Genomic DNA, 19,241 nt, shown 5'->3' on the forward strand with positions numbered 1-19,241 from the left:
GAGATCTTATGAAATTATGAGAACAGCTGTGCCTTCTTAATTGACTAAATACCTTCATGTCTCACTTCCATTATAAATCCCCCCAAATTTTTTTTTCCTTCATTGTAGAACAGTAGGTAAATCAGAATATTCTTGTATACCAAAGCCAACGTGCATCCAAATCTACTGTTCTGGAGCACAGATGTGGCATATTATTATCAATTCATTTGTTCTATACTGCATACAGGTGCTTCATGGTTTTGTGCCATAATCAGTACAGTGCATGCAAAACTGACCTCTAAGTAGGGCTTAGAGCAATGGTAAGGGATGGTAAAGGATAACCAACATAGGTGTGCGCAGCCTTATTAATTACTCTAAAGCTCAAACACGTGTATCTATGACTTTGGTGCATTGATCTCCCTGTTGGCACATTGGAAGAGAAGTGCGTAAACACTTCTCTTATGACAGAGCCAGTAAGAATCTTCCTTCTGACACACAGAGCGATAATGCTAATGTGCATGGGGTGATTACAATGTGCCTGGGCACACCTGGTATACCCTGTGCTCATTCCTACGATACCCATCTAGGTTATAGTTAGGTGGGCTAAAAGAAACCCCTGCACTAAGCCAGTGGAAAGCACAGTAAAGTGTTCTCAAAAGAGAAGGTATATGCATGTATCATAACAAATCACAGAAATAAGTGATGAAAGTGAGACCTTTTTTTTCTGTTCTTCACATTGGCATGGGGATTGGGAAGGGGGGCTTTTTGGTTCCTTTAGTCCACCTTACTAAGAGATGAACAAGCACAATCATGAACCTCTAATTTATTTCTGTTGTCCTATGTGGTGGGACACATGAATTGGAGCGTACGTCAACCGACAGAAGCCTCACTCAACACATGTGATGAAGCATGATGCACCAATGTATAGTGAAAGCTTTTAGTAGTACCTATAAAACAATTTAGATTGAATATGAAAGTAAACCTAGGCAAGTATTTGGGCCATGACCTCACATGAAGGAATATGGCTTACAGACTTGGCTATAAAAAAAGAGAATGGTGTGGCTACAATGTGGTTTGGTTCTTCAGGGGTAGAGGTTCTGGTGAATTTGATTGGACATTTGATTGGACATGCATCGTAGCCTAAACACCATTCAGGCCTTGTTCATTAAGGTAGCTCAGAGTGCTGTGATTCATAGAAACCAAACCGATTTCTTTGATGTAACTAAAGTACTGTAGTTTATTGAATGTACCGAAAATCTGTAGTTAAAAAAAAAAAAAAAAAACCTTCATTATAGTAATAACACTAAAGCCCCGTACACACTATCAGATTGTCTGCTGAGTTTTTCCTTCAGATTTACCAAAACCATGTAGTAGAAGGGCCTGCCTGATTGCATACACATTGAAACTCCTAAGGTTTGACCTCATATTATATGGTTTTGGTAAATCTGAAGGAAAAACTCAGCAGACAATCTGATAGTGTGTACGGGGCTTAAGAGATTGCAGAATGGAGTGCTTTCATATTGCCTCGCACAGAGATCCCGTATTGGGAGCTACTCTAATAATAAACTTGAACATCTCTAAGTTCAGAGCTAAATAGAATACAAGTGGATGTGAACTCACTCTCATCCTTTCTAAACTACTGCCAAAGTGGTTATCTATAAGGATATACATGCCTCCTGCATGTATCCTTAGCTTTCAAATGTCTCCCCTCGGTCTGTTATGAGACCCAGAAAACTGCAGATTCTGTGCGTGGGTGGAGTCGTGGTGTCTGACTCCCCGCCCACCTCTACACTCCCCTTGTCGACATGCATTTTCTCTTGTGTATTTCTTACACTGAACTTTTGCTATGATCACTAATATCTAGTCAAAACCCAGAAAGGTCACCACATGACTTCAGCATGCCCAATCATGCTGAAGTGTGGAACAGCCAATCCTGGGAGAGCTGGAGAAAAAAGGAGGAGGGGATCTGAAGTACACTGAATTTCTCTCTCAGGCTCCTGCATGAGATGTATAAATCACCTGTCACTCACAGCAAGGGGGACAAACAGACTCCTATTTCTCTGTCCGTTTTTATCTCGCTGAAAAAAGATAAGAGGACTGCTCAGAACATATAACATCACAATAACTTTTTTTTTTTTTATAATCTCTTTATTATTTTAAGTCACACAAAGGTGCAGGTCTTCCTGGACAACAGATGTTTTTATGAACAATATTCCCAACCAAAATGGGAGAAACCGAAAAATGCATACTATAGGAATATAGCAAAAAATTTAAGGTGCGTGTTAGGTCGTGCTAGATTCAGTACCACAATAATAAAGACAATTGACCCATGTCCCCTCAATTATCAGGATGGTAGGAAGGAGCAGATAGTCCTGCCCTACCCCATCCCCTGGTCCAGTCCCTATTATACGTGATCACTAAACATTACAATAACTTTAATCCTTATAGTAGTTGTAAACCTCAAACATAAAATATGAAAAAGCTTATCCTTCCATAATGAGTACTTGTCTCAAAAGTACAAAGTGTGGTTTCTCTATGCTGCTTGGTTTCTCTGTTATCAGCATGATTCACTTCTGGCAGCTTTTCCAGACACCATGAGTTACAGTGATGATGGGGGAGGGAGCTGCAGCACTCAACCTGTGACTCATACCCACAGCTATGCTTGTTCTTCTTACTGTGTGAAGGTGGGTGTGTCCCTTCTGTCCATTCAGGGCTCAGAGTTGTTGGCTGTGTGATGACTACAAATCTTGCCCCTGCTCCTAGAATTTTGAAGAAATCCTTTCCTGTTTATTTTCAGAATGATATACACAGAATACGTGGCTGCAGATACACAGCTACAACTTTTGTAGGAGGATTTTTCTCATCTGGGTGTCATCTGAGGCCAGTCACTGCACTGGGTATATGTGAGGGTTTATAACCATCTTAATCTAACATTTAAAAGGAAGCCTTGACTGAAAAATAGGCCCCTCCTCCCCCCCCCCCAAAAAATCCTACCCCTAAAGATAAAGTCCATCTTGGGGAAAAAAGTAAGTAAAGCACTGCCCGGCCACCTATAGAGTGAAAAAAATGCTTTTGCTACAGTCCTCACCCTATCTCCAGCACTGGCCTCTGCAGATCCACCCACTCACTGATTCAGAGCTGGTTCTCCATTGGGTTGAATGATGTTGTTCAGCTTGCTTTGATTGAGCCCATGATGTCTAAGGAAAAAACTTTGTGTAGCGCTCTGTAGGCTGGATCCAAGGTGTAGCTGTCATGAAATGGGCAGTTCCAACCAATCGTAATGGATAATCATAAAGTATTTAATACTGTCGTAATAAAGAATATGACACAAGTATAAAACAAATGAAGGGTTAAAAACAATTGCAGTAACAATGATATGATGAATGGTGTGCATCAACGTTACCAGTGCTGACTTCAAAATCTTCAGAAGAGGGGTTAGCAATCATCTGAAAGGCCCGTTGGTGTAGCATGGGGGGCACCAATGGCCATGCTGGGGAGGATGGAAATCCAGTCCACTGTGAAGAAACCCAAGGATGCTAATGGCTGGTGGCAGGATGCATCCAGGTCTCAAAGAGCAAGAGAACCTGTGATGTCCCTTTCCCAAAGACACCTGAAAGTTTTTTATTTTTTTGTTTTTTAATGAGCCATTGTGTGCTGCAGTGGTGGAGAAAGGGGGAAATGGAGGGGAGTGATCCTGAGCCCAAAGTTGAGCTTTATCCTCTAACACTTAACTATAACCCTGACCTTTTATCTAACAATAAGTGAACATCTAAAGGAACATCCTTACCTTGTTGGGTTCTGCAGCTCATTTGAAATGACCACTTTTTTATGGAAAGTAGATAACCCAGTTTGATTCTGGATTTTGCCACCGTCTGCACTGTGACTGATACTTTTCTAACTTTTGATGTCATTTTTCCAGCAACTCTGCTCTTTATATCAACTATGATGTGTATAAACAGACTTCTTAATAAACGTCTTCAAAGCCATCATTCACTCTGCTGGCACATTTTTATAGTATAGCCTTGACAGTCAATGCTTTTAGAGATTTAACAAACAACTTCAGGTTGAAGTGATAAACACTTTTAACTGCTTACTTCAGAATAAGCTTTTCAGCAAAGTTTGTAATGGAGAGAAGAAGTGGTTTCATCTCGCACATGAGAACTCTAAACTGGAACATATTTCTAAATGTGTCCTGAAGGCATTTTCAGCAGCAAGAATTATACAAATTTTCTTTAAATTAGCACATTTTGCACTTTTTGCTGGAAACATAAAAAAATGTAAATGCCGACAGGTTATGACAAAGCACTCTGAATAGGGCCGCTTGCCAAAAAATAGTGCATAGTTCAATTATTGATAAGTCTGTAACAAAGTCACATACATTTTTCAGCCAAATGGTCAAGTTTAAAGAGTCCATTCATTCAAACTGGATATTCCTTTTTTTAGGTTTTCCCACTGCGAAAAACCATTGTAAGGAATCTCATACTCTGTGAATGAATTCAGAACTCAGCAGAAAGATTGAGACTTTTGCTGCTCCATCTTAAAGCATGAGACTCTATAACACAAGGAACAGAATTTAGATGACTAGTTATAAGATTTTTCTGTTGGAGAATTGGTTGGCACCATAGAGTCTACCCACAGATTTAACCTCCATTTTTAATGAACTTATACTGCATTTCAGATTCTCAGTGGTATATGCATGTACTCCATGCTGGTTGTAACTACGATATGTCTTGGAGACTTGCTTATAGATACAATGTATTCACTCAGATGTAAGCACTCAATTACTGTACTATGTACAGGTTGACAAGGATGGGTCCTGAACGGGAGATATGTTTTGCCATTATTTGGGTTGTGGTCCCTTTGAAGGGGGTGAATTGTATGTATGTTTGAGTATTCAAGGGTACGCACCCATGAAGAGTAAGGGGTTCCAGGGTAGTCCACTTGCAGAGGAGAGGATTACAGTCCTCTCAGGATTGGTAAATGCTTGTTAGTGATTTGAAAGTTGGCGGGGCTAAGCCACCTGCAAGAGAAACCTAAAGAGGAACAGGAAACCTTTATCAGGGGTCTGTGAAATGGACTGTGTAGCAGCACACAGCTGAGTGAGCAATGTAGAGTGGCTGGAGGCACAGTTACTGAACAGCCGAGACCTCCTTTTTTGGACCCAGGGCAGGTGTGAACTTTCAAAAACCCTGTTAAAGGACAAGTGAACCCGTTAGTGAGCCAATGTTTTCTTTTTCCATTATACCAATGTTGGGGACTATTTTTCATTGCTGAAGAAGGCTGTTTAGCTTACTGTTTTTGTTTCTTTATTTTTTATTTTTTGAAAATGCGATAAAGACTGTTTGCTGTTACAAATGAGTGGCGGGTGATCTAGGACTTCCCAGATTACAACTGGCATTTAATCAGAGAAACTCTAAGTGCAGTAAACCTTCTAAAATAATTAATCATCCTAAATTTTGTACAAAAGGGTTAACTTTAAAGATGAAGTAAAGGCAATAAAGCGCCGGAGCGACTTCCGGGTCTCGCTGCTCCGGCGCTGTGATTCACCAGAGCCGCGATGACTTCACTCCTGCGCATGCTCACGGGAGCCGACACGAGCGGCATATCGCCATGATCTGCGGCCTTCCCAGTGCGCCTGCGCGCTGCTGTCTACCACTTTAAGAGGGTTGGTTATTTAGACATTTTATTACATGGGGACTTTAACTTACATTTAGGGAGAGAATTTGTTTTAAAGACTACATATACATGTATTTCATACTTTGTCCATAATACTCTGAGAAGAGTATCCAGTTACATGAGCAGGGCAATGTGGACTCTTGGAAAACTTCAATACAATGTCTCATTGACGATTACTGCTGACAGTTCAGTGAAAGGAGAAGCAGCACACTGATAATCCTATCAGCATGCTCTTTGTTAGCTCATGAGCACAGCTGACTGGCTCCCTCCAAGAGGCTGATACCAGATCCAATTAAGGTTATTACACTGCTTGCATTAGAAAACAGTAATGATACATTAAGGACTAAAAAAGCTACATTTATTTGTGCTAGTTACTATATATATATATAATCTATATATGCCTGGAGTTTTGCTTTAATGTTAATAAAATGGCTTTTATTGCATATCTATATGTTCCATCCATTTTGAAGAGGAAATGGGATACATTCGTGTTTGGACTGCCAACATCCTAAAAATACACCTACACCGTAGTGCAGGATTGGAGCAGCCCTCTTGGACTTTTTAGGCAGAATTGGTCATAAAGATAATTTTATAGTAAAAGGCAATATAATGCCACTTTTAGTATTACAAAACATAAAAACTTGTTTATATATAGACATAGCCAACAAGGCAAATAATGTAAAACACACACCGTACAAAATTAGAAAAAAATCGTGGTACATCAAAACATATTTGTCAAACCCAACAAAAGACAAGTATGCCCTGTGCTGTCAGAGACGAGCTGTGGTCAGTCAATAGGGATTTCTTGCGTATAGCTCAACATGTTTCAGAATGAAAATTTTTTCCCGTTATTCCTTCATCAGGGAAGATTATGTCTGTGAACATAGCAAGCAATATAAGTGTATACATTTGGTATACAATATGTGACCATTCTAATACTCACATGATGATCCACAGTAGGGGTGCAGAAATGTAATCGTTACATCAATGCATTGCGATTCTGGTGTCCCCGATGCGGCATCAATGCATGCAACCGGCAAAATCTATGTCGGATGTGACGTCATCCTGGCTTGCCCTGGCCCTCCCGGGAGAGCGATCCGAGCGTGGCTGTCGAAATAACTGTTTTGTAATAAATGCAGCGTTATAATCCAATGCTGTATGTGCTTTTTAAAATACATGCACCTTCATACCTCATTTCTATGTCTATGTATAACTGTATATGCTGCTCATGTGACTGCCCAGCCCGGCCCACCTCTCACGTCTCTCCTGACGTCAGCACCCCCCGCCTCTCTTCTGATCTGATAGCTACAGTTGGTGGGCGGGATGAGAACTCCCACTGACGTCAGGAGAGACTTGAGACAAGAGGCGGGCCGGGCAATCACATGAGCGCCATATACAGTTATACACAGACTAAGAAATGAGGTATGAAGCTGAATATATTTTTAAAAGTGCGTACAGAGGTGGGCACTTAATGGATTATAACCCTGCATTTATTACCACACAGGTATTTTAACAGTAGTAAGAGTACAAATGTGTACACCTCCTACATATGCTCTGTGCTGACGTTTCCCTGGCTTCCCGTTTGCACATTCCACTGTGTTAACTCCTAGTGTGCTGGAAGGTGCAAACAGGGAAGCCCATGGGAACTGTCAGCACAGAGATAGTAGTACAGGGAACTTCACAGGGCTGTTTTCTGTGGATTCTAATCCCCCCTGATCTCCCAGCAGCCATGTGCATGAATTCCTGTACCCTGTAGTGCACCGGATTAGTCCACTTTTTAAAGCAGCGTTCCACCCATTTTTTAGTTTATTAAAAGTCAGCAGCTACAAAAAGTGTAGCTGCTGACTTTTCATAAACCGACACTCATCTGTCCCATGGTCCATCGATGTGGTCACACGGAGCCCAGCTCCTCTCCTACGCACCAACAAATCTACTGTGGGCAGTGGCATCCGGCAGTGACAGCTTACAGCTTCACGTCTGGGTGCGCACTGCGCTCTGCCATTGGCAAGCCAATCTTCTGGGACCTGTGTTGTGTCCCAAATGATCACTGGCAGGGAGGGGCCACCTAGGGCGAGAGGAGTAGTCACCTAGGCGGCCAGGACAGGAAGTCCCACTATAGAAGACCCCACCAAAGAAAAATTACATGTCACTTTTGGGTGGAACTCCGCTTTCAGGGAGTGAGGTTATTTTTAATTCAAAGCAGAGTTACAGTAATTTTTTTGTTTATTAAGAGTCAGCAGCTACAAAAAAGTATCTTCTGACTTTTAATAAAAAGACCAAAAGCCTCATTCTCTGTCCACGGCACTGGCGATACTACTGTGGGTATCCGGCTGTGACAGCTTGCAGCTTCACAGCCAGACACGCATGTCTCACTGCGCTGTCCTGCATAGCCGGGCGATCTTCTGGGACCCGTAATGTGTGGCAGAAGATTGCAGGGAGGAAGGGCCGCCTAGGCGGCCCAAGCGGAAGTGGGAGCGTGTCAGTAATCGCGATGCATCGCGGGATGGAATCGTCGACCAGATAATCCGAATCGAATCGTGAGACCAGTGAAGATGCGCACCCCTAATTCACAGTACAATAGACAAAAAAGGAAACGCAAGGAATAAAATCAATGGGGACTCCCAAAGTGACTGAAGCCGTCCACAGAGGAGCAGATGGGTGGGCGTGCATCCCAGGATGAGTAAGCTGCAAACATTCGCAACGAACAGATAACACACAGATAACCACACTATGACAGCAATGGAGGCTCGGGACAGGGACAAGGCAGTTCTCTGATGCAAGGGCATGGCGCAGCCCCTGATCATCGAGGAGGATAACGTCCCGCATCAGAGCGTCACCAGCTCAAAGAATTCCCCAGCAACGTCATATGACGCAGTGGGGGTGGGTAGGGGCTCTCCCATGCAAAAAGGCAGTGTGGATAGCAGGAAGTGTAAACCACCAGTGCCGTCCACCGGCCACAAGCGGGTGGGGCCTACCCGCCAGGTAGTGTAAGCAGAAGATTCCACAGGTGACATGCACATCGCCATCTATCAGATCCGCGGGCCACAACAGTCACAGTGGGCAATAGATTATTCAAAAAACATAAAAACATTCAAAACCGATGGGTACGTCAGGATCACGTTTGCATATACATAATATATGTTGATATATGCGTTTCCAGAATTAATTTATAGTTTCCGACATGGTAACATCCACAGTCGCAAGAGAGTAGATATACCATGGCAGGGGTCCTGCAATTTACATAATGTTTAGGGTGAAAAGTATGCCCATTGGGTCACCGAATATTTTTGCGTCTGTCCATATATTGACAGTAGGCACATTCCCCACAGGGGAAAGTGCCTAAAGTTTTACACATGTCACCTATTGAAGCCCTATATTCACTTGATACCAGCTTGTCACCCACAGAGGGGGCCCTCCTGTAGACGACAGCTGGTACCTCCGACACAAAAGTAGCAAACAAAGGATCCATAACAAGCAAATGCCAATACTTGTTTAGGATACGTCTAATTTTCTTGTGTTGTGTAGAGTAGGATAGTGATGACACATGTTGTGTCATCATTTACAAGTTTTTTAGGGGTGGAAAGCAATTCTTGACGAGATAGCTTAATTGTTTTCTGATACGCCTTTTTGAGGGAGGACTTGGAGTATCCTCGCTCTAGGAGTCTGGTGTTCAGACATCAGTTTCCTTTTGAAATCTGATATCGTCTGAACAATTACAGTGAGCCCTTAGATACTAGCTGTACGGGATATATGCCATTAATGGCTTGCGGTGGAATCTCAAGGTGTGCAATAGCGAGTTACCTGCCGTGGGTTTTCGGTAAAGCTCTCTAGATAAACTGCCGTTGATTTGTTTTTGAATAGATACATCCAAGAAAGTGATTTCACTCATACTGTGTGACGTTGTAAATTTTAAATTGAAATCATTGGCATTGATACGAGTTATAAATTCATATAGAAGATTGTTCGATCCATCACAGAATAGGAGGATGTCGTCTGTGTAATAATGCCATGCTATAACATGGCTCATGTACATAGACAGCATGTCGTCTGCCAACAACTGATGTTCCCACTCCCCCAGGTACAGGCTGACGTAGGATAGGGCACAGCAGGTCCCCATAGCCACGCCCTGTACCTAGAGGAAGTGGGAGCTGTTGACGGAAAACATATTGTGTTGAAGTATGAACTCCAGTGACGTCAATATGAATTAGCTGTATTGGGGTTCATATTGATTCGATTGCAAAAGATCATGGCGTATCACTGTGGGGCCCTTATCGTGAGGAATTGTGCAATACAACAGCTATAGCCACTAGTTGTGTATCCTCACTGATATTGATATCTTGAAGGATATGTATCAAGTGAATAGTATTATTCATATGATGGCATACATAACACAAATGGTTTTAAATGATTATCGACTACACGGCTGAGGTTTTCCGTAAAGTTGCCACATCCGGATAGGATTGGTCTATCGGGAGGGTTCTTAGAGTGTTTATGCACCTTTGGTAACACATAAAAGGTGGCTTGGCTAGGGAAATCAGTGCAAATTAATTCCCAGATTTGTTTTAAGATAATAGTTACATAAAAAGCTTCATCAACCATAGGGTAGAATTCATTTGTAAATGTAGCTAATGCCAAATTTGATATAGGGCGATACCACTCAGAATTGTGAAGTATCCTTGTGCAAATTTTAGTATACTGGGCATTGTCAATAACCACGACACCCTTGTCAGAGGGTTTAATGACAATGTCGTGGTTACGGGCCAAAGCATCCAGGGCCTTTTTCTCATCAATACTCAAATTAGAGCATGATCTGGAATGATCCTTCAATTTTTGTATATCAGCAGATACCATTTTCAGAAAGGTTGCTGCATTGGGATTGGAGCTGGATGGAGGGTATAAACTGGATTTCTTAAAAAAAATAAAAAAAAATATGAGTGTGGGATATATCCATTGGGGCAGTAGCTATGTTGTTCACTGCTATAAGGAGAGCCTCTAAATCCACTGAATCAATAAGACTCGTGGACTCATTATCCTCCAATAGTGATATCGGATCGTCCAGAGCCTGGGTGCCCTGCATAGTTTTCCCAGGTTCTGTAATGTGCTTTTTGGTGTATAGATTTTAAGTAAGATATTACGTACAAATAGATTAATGTCTTTTATAGCTCCAAATTTGTTGAGACTGGAATTGGGACAAAAGGTAAGACCACATACCAGGACACCTCTTTCATCAACTGTCAAAGGGTGTGATGATAAATTGACTACATTTAGTGTGGCTTAGTTGTGTTGGGCTTTTGTGTTTTGGGTGGATGTATTTGAGAATTGTTTTGATGGGTCTGCATAAGACCCCTCATTTGGTCTAAAAATGTTCCAAAGGGTGGTTGATGTGGGTGCAGGGGAGATGGTGAAGTTTGTGATGTATCAGATGATGATGGGTGGATGGAGTCTGTGCATCTAATATGTCACTATGTGTGTGTTATTGCGAGAGTGACTCTCATGACTGTTACCTGACCGTGAGGGAGATCCCTCTGCATTAGAGGAATTGCTGTGTGACCCATCACCAACAACGACGACGACGACATTTGGGTCGTCTCTGGCCCCTGTGCTAAGAAAACAATTGAGAAAATGAGGGAAGAGATGAGACAGATCAATATAAATGTGTATCAGAAACATTCATATGCCTAATTGTTTTTGTTGCATTACAGGGGTTATATTTTGCCAGTTTGGCTCTGTTGCCATTTGTAGGCTTTTCCATCCTGAAATGTCCTTTTATCTGTGAAACTGTTTGTCCTTTCTGATTAGGATATCCTTATTTAATTTTTCCAAGTGATTTTTAAGTTGAACCTCAAAATCAGCATAGAGATAATGGGTTTACATAGGTGTAAACCCTGTCCCCCCTTCCTTTCCACCCCCCCCCCCCCCCCCCTGTCTCCCACCCCCCTTCTTCTTTTTTTTCTCTTGCCATGGCATCATACCATGGCAAGAGAATGGACTACCTTTATGTCCACACTTCAAATCGAATCTGAGCAAAAAGAATGTCTTGAATCTTGCATTTGTTTTTTACAATTTAAGCCAAATTTTAGAGAGAAACCCTTTTACATTGGCATATAAAATCATTTGAGGATTATAAATCAGAAAATGTTATTCCCTTTGGATTTAGGGTCCACATATTTCCCTAATTTTTGTTTATTGTACTGTGGATCATCATGTGAGTGTTAGAATGGTCACATATATTATATACCAAATCTATATTCTTATATTGCTTGCTATGTTGTGCTTTATAGTGAGATCATCATGCGACTATGTTTACATTTCAGACAATGAGAATTAAAGTCACCCAGACATAATCTTCCCTGATGAAGGAATACACATTGTTCATTCTGAAACATGTTGGGCTATATGCAAGAAATCCCTATTGACTGATTACAGCTCGTCTCTGGCAGCACAGGGCATACTTGCCTTTTGTTGGTTTTGACAAATATGTTTTGATGTACCACTATTGTTTCTAATTTTGTACTGTGTTTTACATTATTTGCCTTGTTGGCTATGTATATATATATATATATATATATATATATATATATATATATATATATATATATATATATATATATATATATATATATATATATATATAAACACGTTTTTATGTTTTGTATTAATAAAAGTGACATTATATTGCCTTCTACTATAAAATTGTCTTTATGACCGTTTCTGCCTAAAAAGTCCAAGGGGGCTGCTCCAATCCTGTACTACGGTGTAGGTGTACAAACCTTTAATATCCATTTTGGACAGAACTGGTGTTAAACTTTAAAGCAAAAATAAAAAGAAAGCATCACATTTAAATTTTTATTTTACTGCCTCAGTCCACAAACTGCTCGAAGTTGGATTGTAATATATGGTTGTTATTTGTTATATTGATTTATGTTGAGCTTTTTCATTATCACATAGTTTTATTATAATGCAAGGCATGGGTAAGCACTGTTACTTTATTGCAGTCTGTTCTTTTATAATTAACCATGTCACTGAAATGACCACTTGATTTAATCCTGCAGCAAGAGAGTTTAATATGGATCAATGTAGCACATTAATTAATAGCATTATAAAATTGGTATAAGACCAGTTTTATAGACATGAAATTCATTGCCTTGGCAAGCGCTTACAGAAGAGTTTTGTGTTTTCCTTTGTTTCAGAGGCAAATTTCCCTGTCTCCGGAAAGCAGTGTCATGAATAGCACCATCCTTTTCCTGGAAAAGGGGAAAACGTGGTACAAAATGTGGGCTTGTGTTCCCAAGAACGAACCTCTTGTCATGTATCTCCAGGGCTCCAGTCAGGTAAGGCTCATAGGTGGACACGTTCGTTCTTTGACAGTGCTTCTAGAATCATTCTATATAAGTCTTGCTCAGGGTGAGTCCACCCAAAACTGATATTTTAGCCAGTAGATGAAGGTGCTAGTTCTACTTTAAAATTAAACCTGTACTGAGAGAAATATATATCACAAATCCCTCTAAACATGTTAGTTGCCTGCCTGTCATGCTGACATTTTGAGTCACAAAAAGCATATACATTAAGATTTTACTGCTTTGATTCTTGTTCTAGGTAAGTGTATCAGAAAGTATTGAGATTAAAAATGCGGTAACATAAAAGGCTTTTTTTTTTTTTATATATTCCTTTTATTGAGCAAAAAATTGCATTATAAAAATGGCATTGAATACAAAATGAAACTGGGAAACAAAGTCTTGGACAGTAGACTGTGATGAAAACAGTAGAGCAAGCAGCTTAAGCACATCATCTAAAAAAATACAGTCAGATAATATAGAAGTTCCAAAGGTAGCCTAATTGACATAGAAAAATGACACCTCCAGTAATGTAATGAAATGGAAATAAACAATTAGTGAAGCACAGCATATGAACATAGTTCTGGATAGGGGAGAACACAAAAAGCCAAATCATGACACTGCTAAAAAAGGCTGATACATGGGGAAAACATACCGGTATATGTATCCGGCAGACTGTCATAGGGCAAAGCTAGATAACGAAGTGGGGAAAAAGGGGATGAGGAGACAGATAAAGAGAGGGAGGTAGGGGAACAAAGAAGAGAATAAGAAAAGGAAGGAAGGGGGAAGGAAGGGGGAAGAACTAGGAGGAAGAGGGAGTATGAAATTGAAATAGAAAAACCAGGTTATGGACCAGAGGAGAAAGGTAGGACTCATCCGAGGAGAAACACAGGTGGACCAAAACATGTCACACAGGTTGCGTAAATGCATTGAGCTAGGACTATGTTTATATAAAATATACTGCCATGGTCTCCAGGTTTCACAGTAAGCATCCTACATGTTTTGCAAAGTAGCTGTGAGTTCCTCCATGCCCCTGAGGTCACTGACCTATGAAAACCAGAGGGACTTTTAAGGCAGATTCACATCTTTCCAGTATAGAAGGATACAGGCCTTAGCCACATTCAGTAACTGAATGGCAAGGGAGGCCTTGCTTTTTTTTTTTTTTTGATATGTCTCGCAGATAAATGCAACAGACTTGCGGCAAGGTTGCCAGTTAAATCAACACCGTAAGTGGTTTAATTACCCCAGTCACTTCCTGCCAAAATGGCTGGATTCTCTGGCATTTCTAGAAAATATGGGCCATTATGCCACCCTCCTCTTCACACCTCCAACAGGAGCTGGGACCTTGGGGGAAGATTTGATGAAGAGTGGTGGGGACCCTGTACCAATTGATGATCTTATAAATGGTCTCCTGCACCCTGGTTGCAATGGAAATTTTTGGGGCGAATTGTGGAATCTTTTCTCTTTGTTTATCAGTCAATTTAAAAGACAAGGTCCAATTCCTATTTTGAGAGGAAGGGTGCAATATACACAGATGCCGGGTCAAATAAAAAGGCTTTGTATTTCTTCTAATGGAGGTTTACTTTGAAATGGGATCTCACTCTGCTTGTATAATTTTCTGTTTATTTAGTGACATTGTGGCCAGTCTATGGATATTCAAGTATGTACATAAACTCTAGGCTGCTTTCACACTGGAGCAGGCGGGCATTGGCGATAAAGCCCCGCTATTTTCAGTGGCACCTTACCGTTGTTTTTGTCAAGGATTTTGGGTGCTTTAAACACCCGCTAGCAGCCGAAAAAGGGTTTAAACAGCCTACAGCGGCGCTTTGCTGGCAGCTCGGCGGCACTGCTCATTAATTTCAATGGGCAGGAGTGGTTCAGGAGTGTTGCATACAACACTCCTTCACCGCTCCAAAGATGCTGCTTGCAGGAGTTTTTATTTACGTCCTGCCTGCGCATCGCGACTGCAGAGGAGCTGTTTTTCAGCCCTCATAAACCTCCAGGTAGTATTGTGGTTTCATCCTAGCTAATTAGTAACAGACTCCCCCTTCTTATTTTAGTTTGCACGTACTGTATACCCAAATTAATGGAGCCTTTGTTCTTGATGTAGGAGGAGCTGTAGTGATCCAAGAGCTGACAGTCTGCTACTCAGCTTTCTCTTGCCTGCTATTAGAGAGACTCAGCATTGCTGTATTAGCTTCCAGATTACAGCAGCACTTCCAGCAAGAAGCTGAATAAAAAAGTTGGTGCTGCTGGGCAGGGGAAGCTGTTCCCACCGGGAGGAAGACCGTGATTATTGCTAGTGGTTAGGGTGGTTGTAAACCCTTACAACACACTTTGACCTACAGGTAAGCCTAGATTAAGGCTTACCTGTAGGTCCAAGGAATATCCCCTACACGGTTTAGGAGATATTTGGCGAAAGACATGCGCCGTAGACAGCGGCGCGGGCGCGGCACCGTCAACAGCGAATATGCCGCGCGTGGCTGCTCCCGTGCGCATGCGCGGGAGTGACGTCATTGCGGCTTCGCCAAATGACAGTGGCGGAGCAGCGAGACCCACCGAGAGGATGGATGCTCCGGACTGCAGGGGACAGCGGTGACATCGCTGGCTCCTGTGTCAGGTAAGTGATGCATAGTAGTCCATTATGCTTTACCTTTGCAGGGAATGAAAGAGGAAGTAAACTCATCAGGGTTTACTTCCTCTTTAAAGCAGCCACTTGTGATAAACGTAAGCAAATCTGTCAGGCAATCAACTAACTTGGTACAGTGGCGGAATTACCAGGGTCGCAGCAGTCGCACTTGCGACTGGGCCCTTGAGTTCTGCCCACTGCCACCCGGCAGCACACAGTCCCCGGCCCGCTCCACCCATCCTCTCTGCCCGCACTCACTGGCACAGTCCCTGCCCACTTCACCCATCCTCTCCACCCATACTCACATGTACTCACAGGCTCTGCCTACTACTGCCACTGATACACCACACCACCACTTCTACTGCCACTGATACCCCCCACACCACCACTTCTACTGCCACTGATACCCCCCACACCACCACTTGTGCCACTGATACCCCCACACCACCACTTGTGCAGCTGATACCCCCCACACTACCACCACCACTAAAACCCCCCACACCACCACTGCTGCCACTGATCCCATCCTGCAACCACCATCCTTGCCACTACTCCCATTCCCCCACCACCACTGCCACTCATCCCATCCAATCCCCCCTTCCGCTGCCATTCATCCCATCCCCCCCAACCACGACCCTCAACACTGATCCCATCCTCCCACCGCTGCTGCCACTCATCCCATCCAATCCCCCCTTCCACTACCGCTCATCCCATCCTATCCCCACCACCACCCTTGCCGCTGATCCCATTCCCCCACCACCTGTGGCACTCATCCCATTCAATACCCCCTACCAATGACCCCACCCCCCAACCACACCCTTAAGACTTATCTCATCCTTCCTCACCGCTGCCACTGATCCCATCCCCACCCAACCACCACTGATCCCACCCCCCACCACTGCCACTCATCCTATCTCTTCCTCACCACTGTCACTCATCCCACCCCCCCACCACCACCGTGGCCACTGATCCTATCCCCACCCAACCACCACTGCTGCCACTGATCCCCCTCCCCCACCACCACAGCTGCGAATCATCCCATGGGCGTAACTACAGGGGTCACAATTGCAATGACGCACACGATGCCTCTGTACACCTGGATGGGGGGCATATAGAAGAACAAATCCCCTCCATTTTTCTCCTGCAGCCGCTAAAAGCCTGTTTCTCCTCCTCCTCCCTCCCATAAGCATTCAGTGGCTGCAGAAGGAAAATGGAGGGAATTTGTTCGTCCATATGCCATCTCTCCTATCCAGGTCCTGCCGCTCCCAGGACCAGTGGGAAGGGCCCTGGCCAGAGGTCAGGGGGGCATGTCATGGTTTCTTGCTCTGGGGCCATGATGGTTCTAGTTACACCTCTGACTTGGTACATTCAGCCTACTCATTGATGGTATGAATTTCAACTGGTTCTTGCCAGCTTAAGTCTTCCTCAGCCTATCCAAAACTAACAAAAGTTTTGGCATTCCAGTTTATGGGCCTATAACACTGCACCCCTAGGCCTGGCCTTCCTGTTCCCTGGCCTAGGCCTGCTCATATCAATCACCTGTTTATCTGCTCAGAGATGTCTTTACTTTGGTTTGAAATTAAGTTTTAAAATATATTCTCAATGCTAACATAAATGTGCACACGCATGATATATAGGTATATAAAGTTGTTTATAATAGTTTGAGTACTCAGAGCCATCTGGCTTTTTATTCTATACCAAGATAAATATTATATCTTCAAAAAAATAGCAGTTTAATTATCCTGCCTGTAACCTACACAACATAGTAAGAGTCTCTCCTGTGCTCAGCAATCATAAACTTTATGTTCCCTCTGAACGAGAGAGTGAGACGTGGCGTACAAATTATTTTCACGCGTTTCAGCTCTTCCATTTGCATGCTTCTCAAGGTGATCATATAAATGCCACTTCTACCAAAGCAAGAATAAAACGTGTGACTTGCCCTAATGTACTTTTCAGAGTAAGAAGTACATGAGAATGTTTGTTATACAGCTACATCAGAAATGGATTAACATTTTATCACACGGTAACTTCTGCTTGTGCAGATACAGCTATTTTTTAAAATGTAAAGAAAAAAGTTTTATCGTATTTTCTCCCTTTTTTAATGATTTTTAAGTTCTATATTGAGACCCATTCAAGAAAAAACTGGAGTATAAAGGTTATATTTTCAATTTTGGTTGTATTTCGAATGATTTCTCTCCTTTTGTGGATGCTTTTTGTAAATGTCTTTTTCTGCACTGCTACATAGTAGCACATACAATATCTCACAAAAGTGAGTACACCCCTCACATTTGTGTAAATATTTTATTATATCTTTTCATGTGACAACATTGAAGAGATTAAACTTTTCTACAATGTAAAGTAGTAAGCGTACAGCTTGTATAACAGTGTAAATTTGCTGTCCCCTCAAAATAACTCAACACACAGCCATTAATGTCTAAACTACTGGCAACAAAAGTGAGTACACCCCTAAGTGAAAATGTCCAAATTGGGCCCAAAGTGTCAATATTTTGTGTGGCCACCATTATTTTCCACCACTGCCTTAACCCTCTAGGGCATGGAGTTCACCAGAGCTTCACAGGTTGCCACTGGAGTCCTCTTCCACTCCTCCATGGCGACATAACATAGCTGGTGGATGTTAGAAACCTAGCGGTCCTCCACCTTCCGTTTGAGGATGCCCCACAGATGCTCAATAGGGTTTAGGTCTGGAGACATGCTTGGCCAGTCCATCACCTTTACCCTCAGCTTCTTTAGCAAGGCAGTGGTCATCTTGGAGGTGTGTTTGGGGTTGTTATGATGGAATACTGCCCTGTGGCCCAGTTTCCAAAGGGAGGGGATCATGCTCTGCTTCAATATGTCACAGTACATGTTGGCATTCATGGTTCCCTCAATGAACTGTAGTTCTCCAGTGCCGGCAGCACTCATGCAGCCCCAGACCATGACACTCCCACCACCATGCTTGACTGTAGGCAAGACACAATTGTCTTTGTACTCCTCACCTGGTTGCCACTATACACGCTTGACACCATCTGAACCAAATACATTTATCTTGGTCTCATCAGACCACAGGACATGGTTCCAGTAATCTATGTCCTTAGTCTGCTTTTCTTCAGAAAACTATTTGAGGGCATTCTTGTGCATCATCTTTAGAAGAGGCTTCCTTCTGGGACGACAGCCATGCAGACCAATTTGATGAAGTGTGCGGCGTATAATCTCAGCACTGACAGGTTGATCTCCCACCCCTTCAACCCCTGCAGCAATGCTGGCAGCACTAATACGTCTATTTCCCAAAGACAACCTCTGGATATGACCCTGGGCACGTGCAATCAACTTCTTTGGTTGGCCATGGCGAGGCCTGTTCTGAGTGAAAAACAGCTGTATGGTCTTGGCCACTGTGCTGCATCTCAGTATGAGGGTATTGCCTTCTTATAGCCTAGGCCAGTGATGGCGAACCTTGGCACCCCAGATGTTTTGGAACTACATTTCCCATGATGCTTATGCACTGTGCAGTGTAATTGAGCATCATGGGAAATGTAGTTCCAAAACATCTGGGGTGCCAAGGTTTGCCATCACTGGCCTAGGCCATCTTCATGTAGACCAACAATTCTTTTTTTCAGATCCTCAGA

The 19,241-nt window shown here is 42.6% G+C and overlaps 1 protein-coding gene across 1 annotated transcript in view; it reads left to right on the forward strand.

Moving 5' to 3' along the window:
• Positions 1 to 19,241, forward strand: part of FGD3 (FYVE, RhoGEF and PH domain containing 3) — a 372,251-nt gene that overhangs the window by 339,861 nt on the left and 13,149 nt on the right. The window contains exon 18 of the mRNA XM_077452088.1: positions 12,846 to 12,986. Coding sequence (XP_077308214.1) covers positions 12,846 to 12,986 — 141 coding nt within the window. The remainder of the gene's footprint in view (positions 1 to 12,845; positions 12,987 to 19,241) is intronic.

Source organism: Lithobates pipiens, unplaced genomic scaffold (assembly GCF_037356315.1).
Source record: "Lithobates pipiens isolate NorthernLeopardFrog02 unplaced genomic scaffold, aLitPip1_a1.2 Scaffold_23, whole genome shotgun sequence".
In the NCBI taxonomy this organism is placed as follows: Eukaryota; Metazoa; Chordata; class Amphibia; order Anura; family Ranidae; genus Lithobates; species Lithobates pipiens.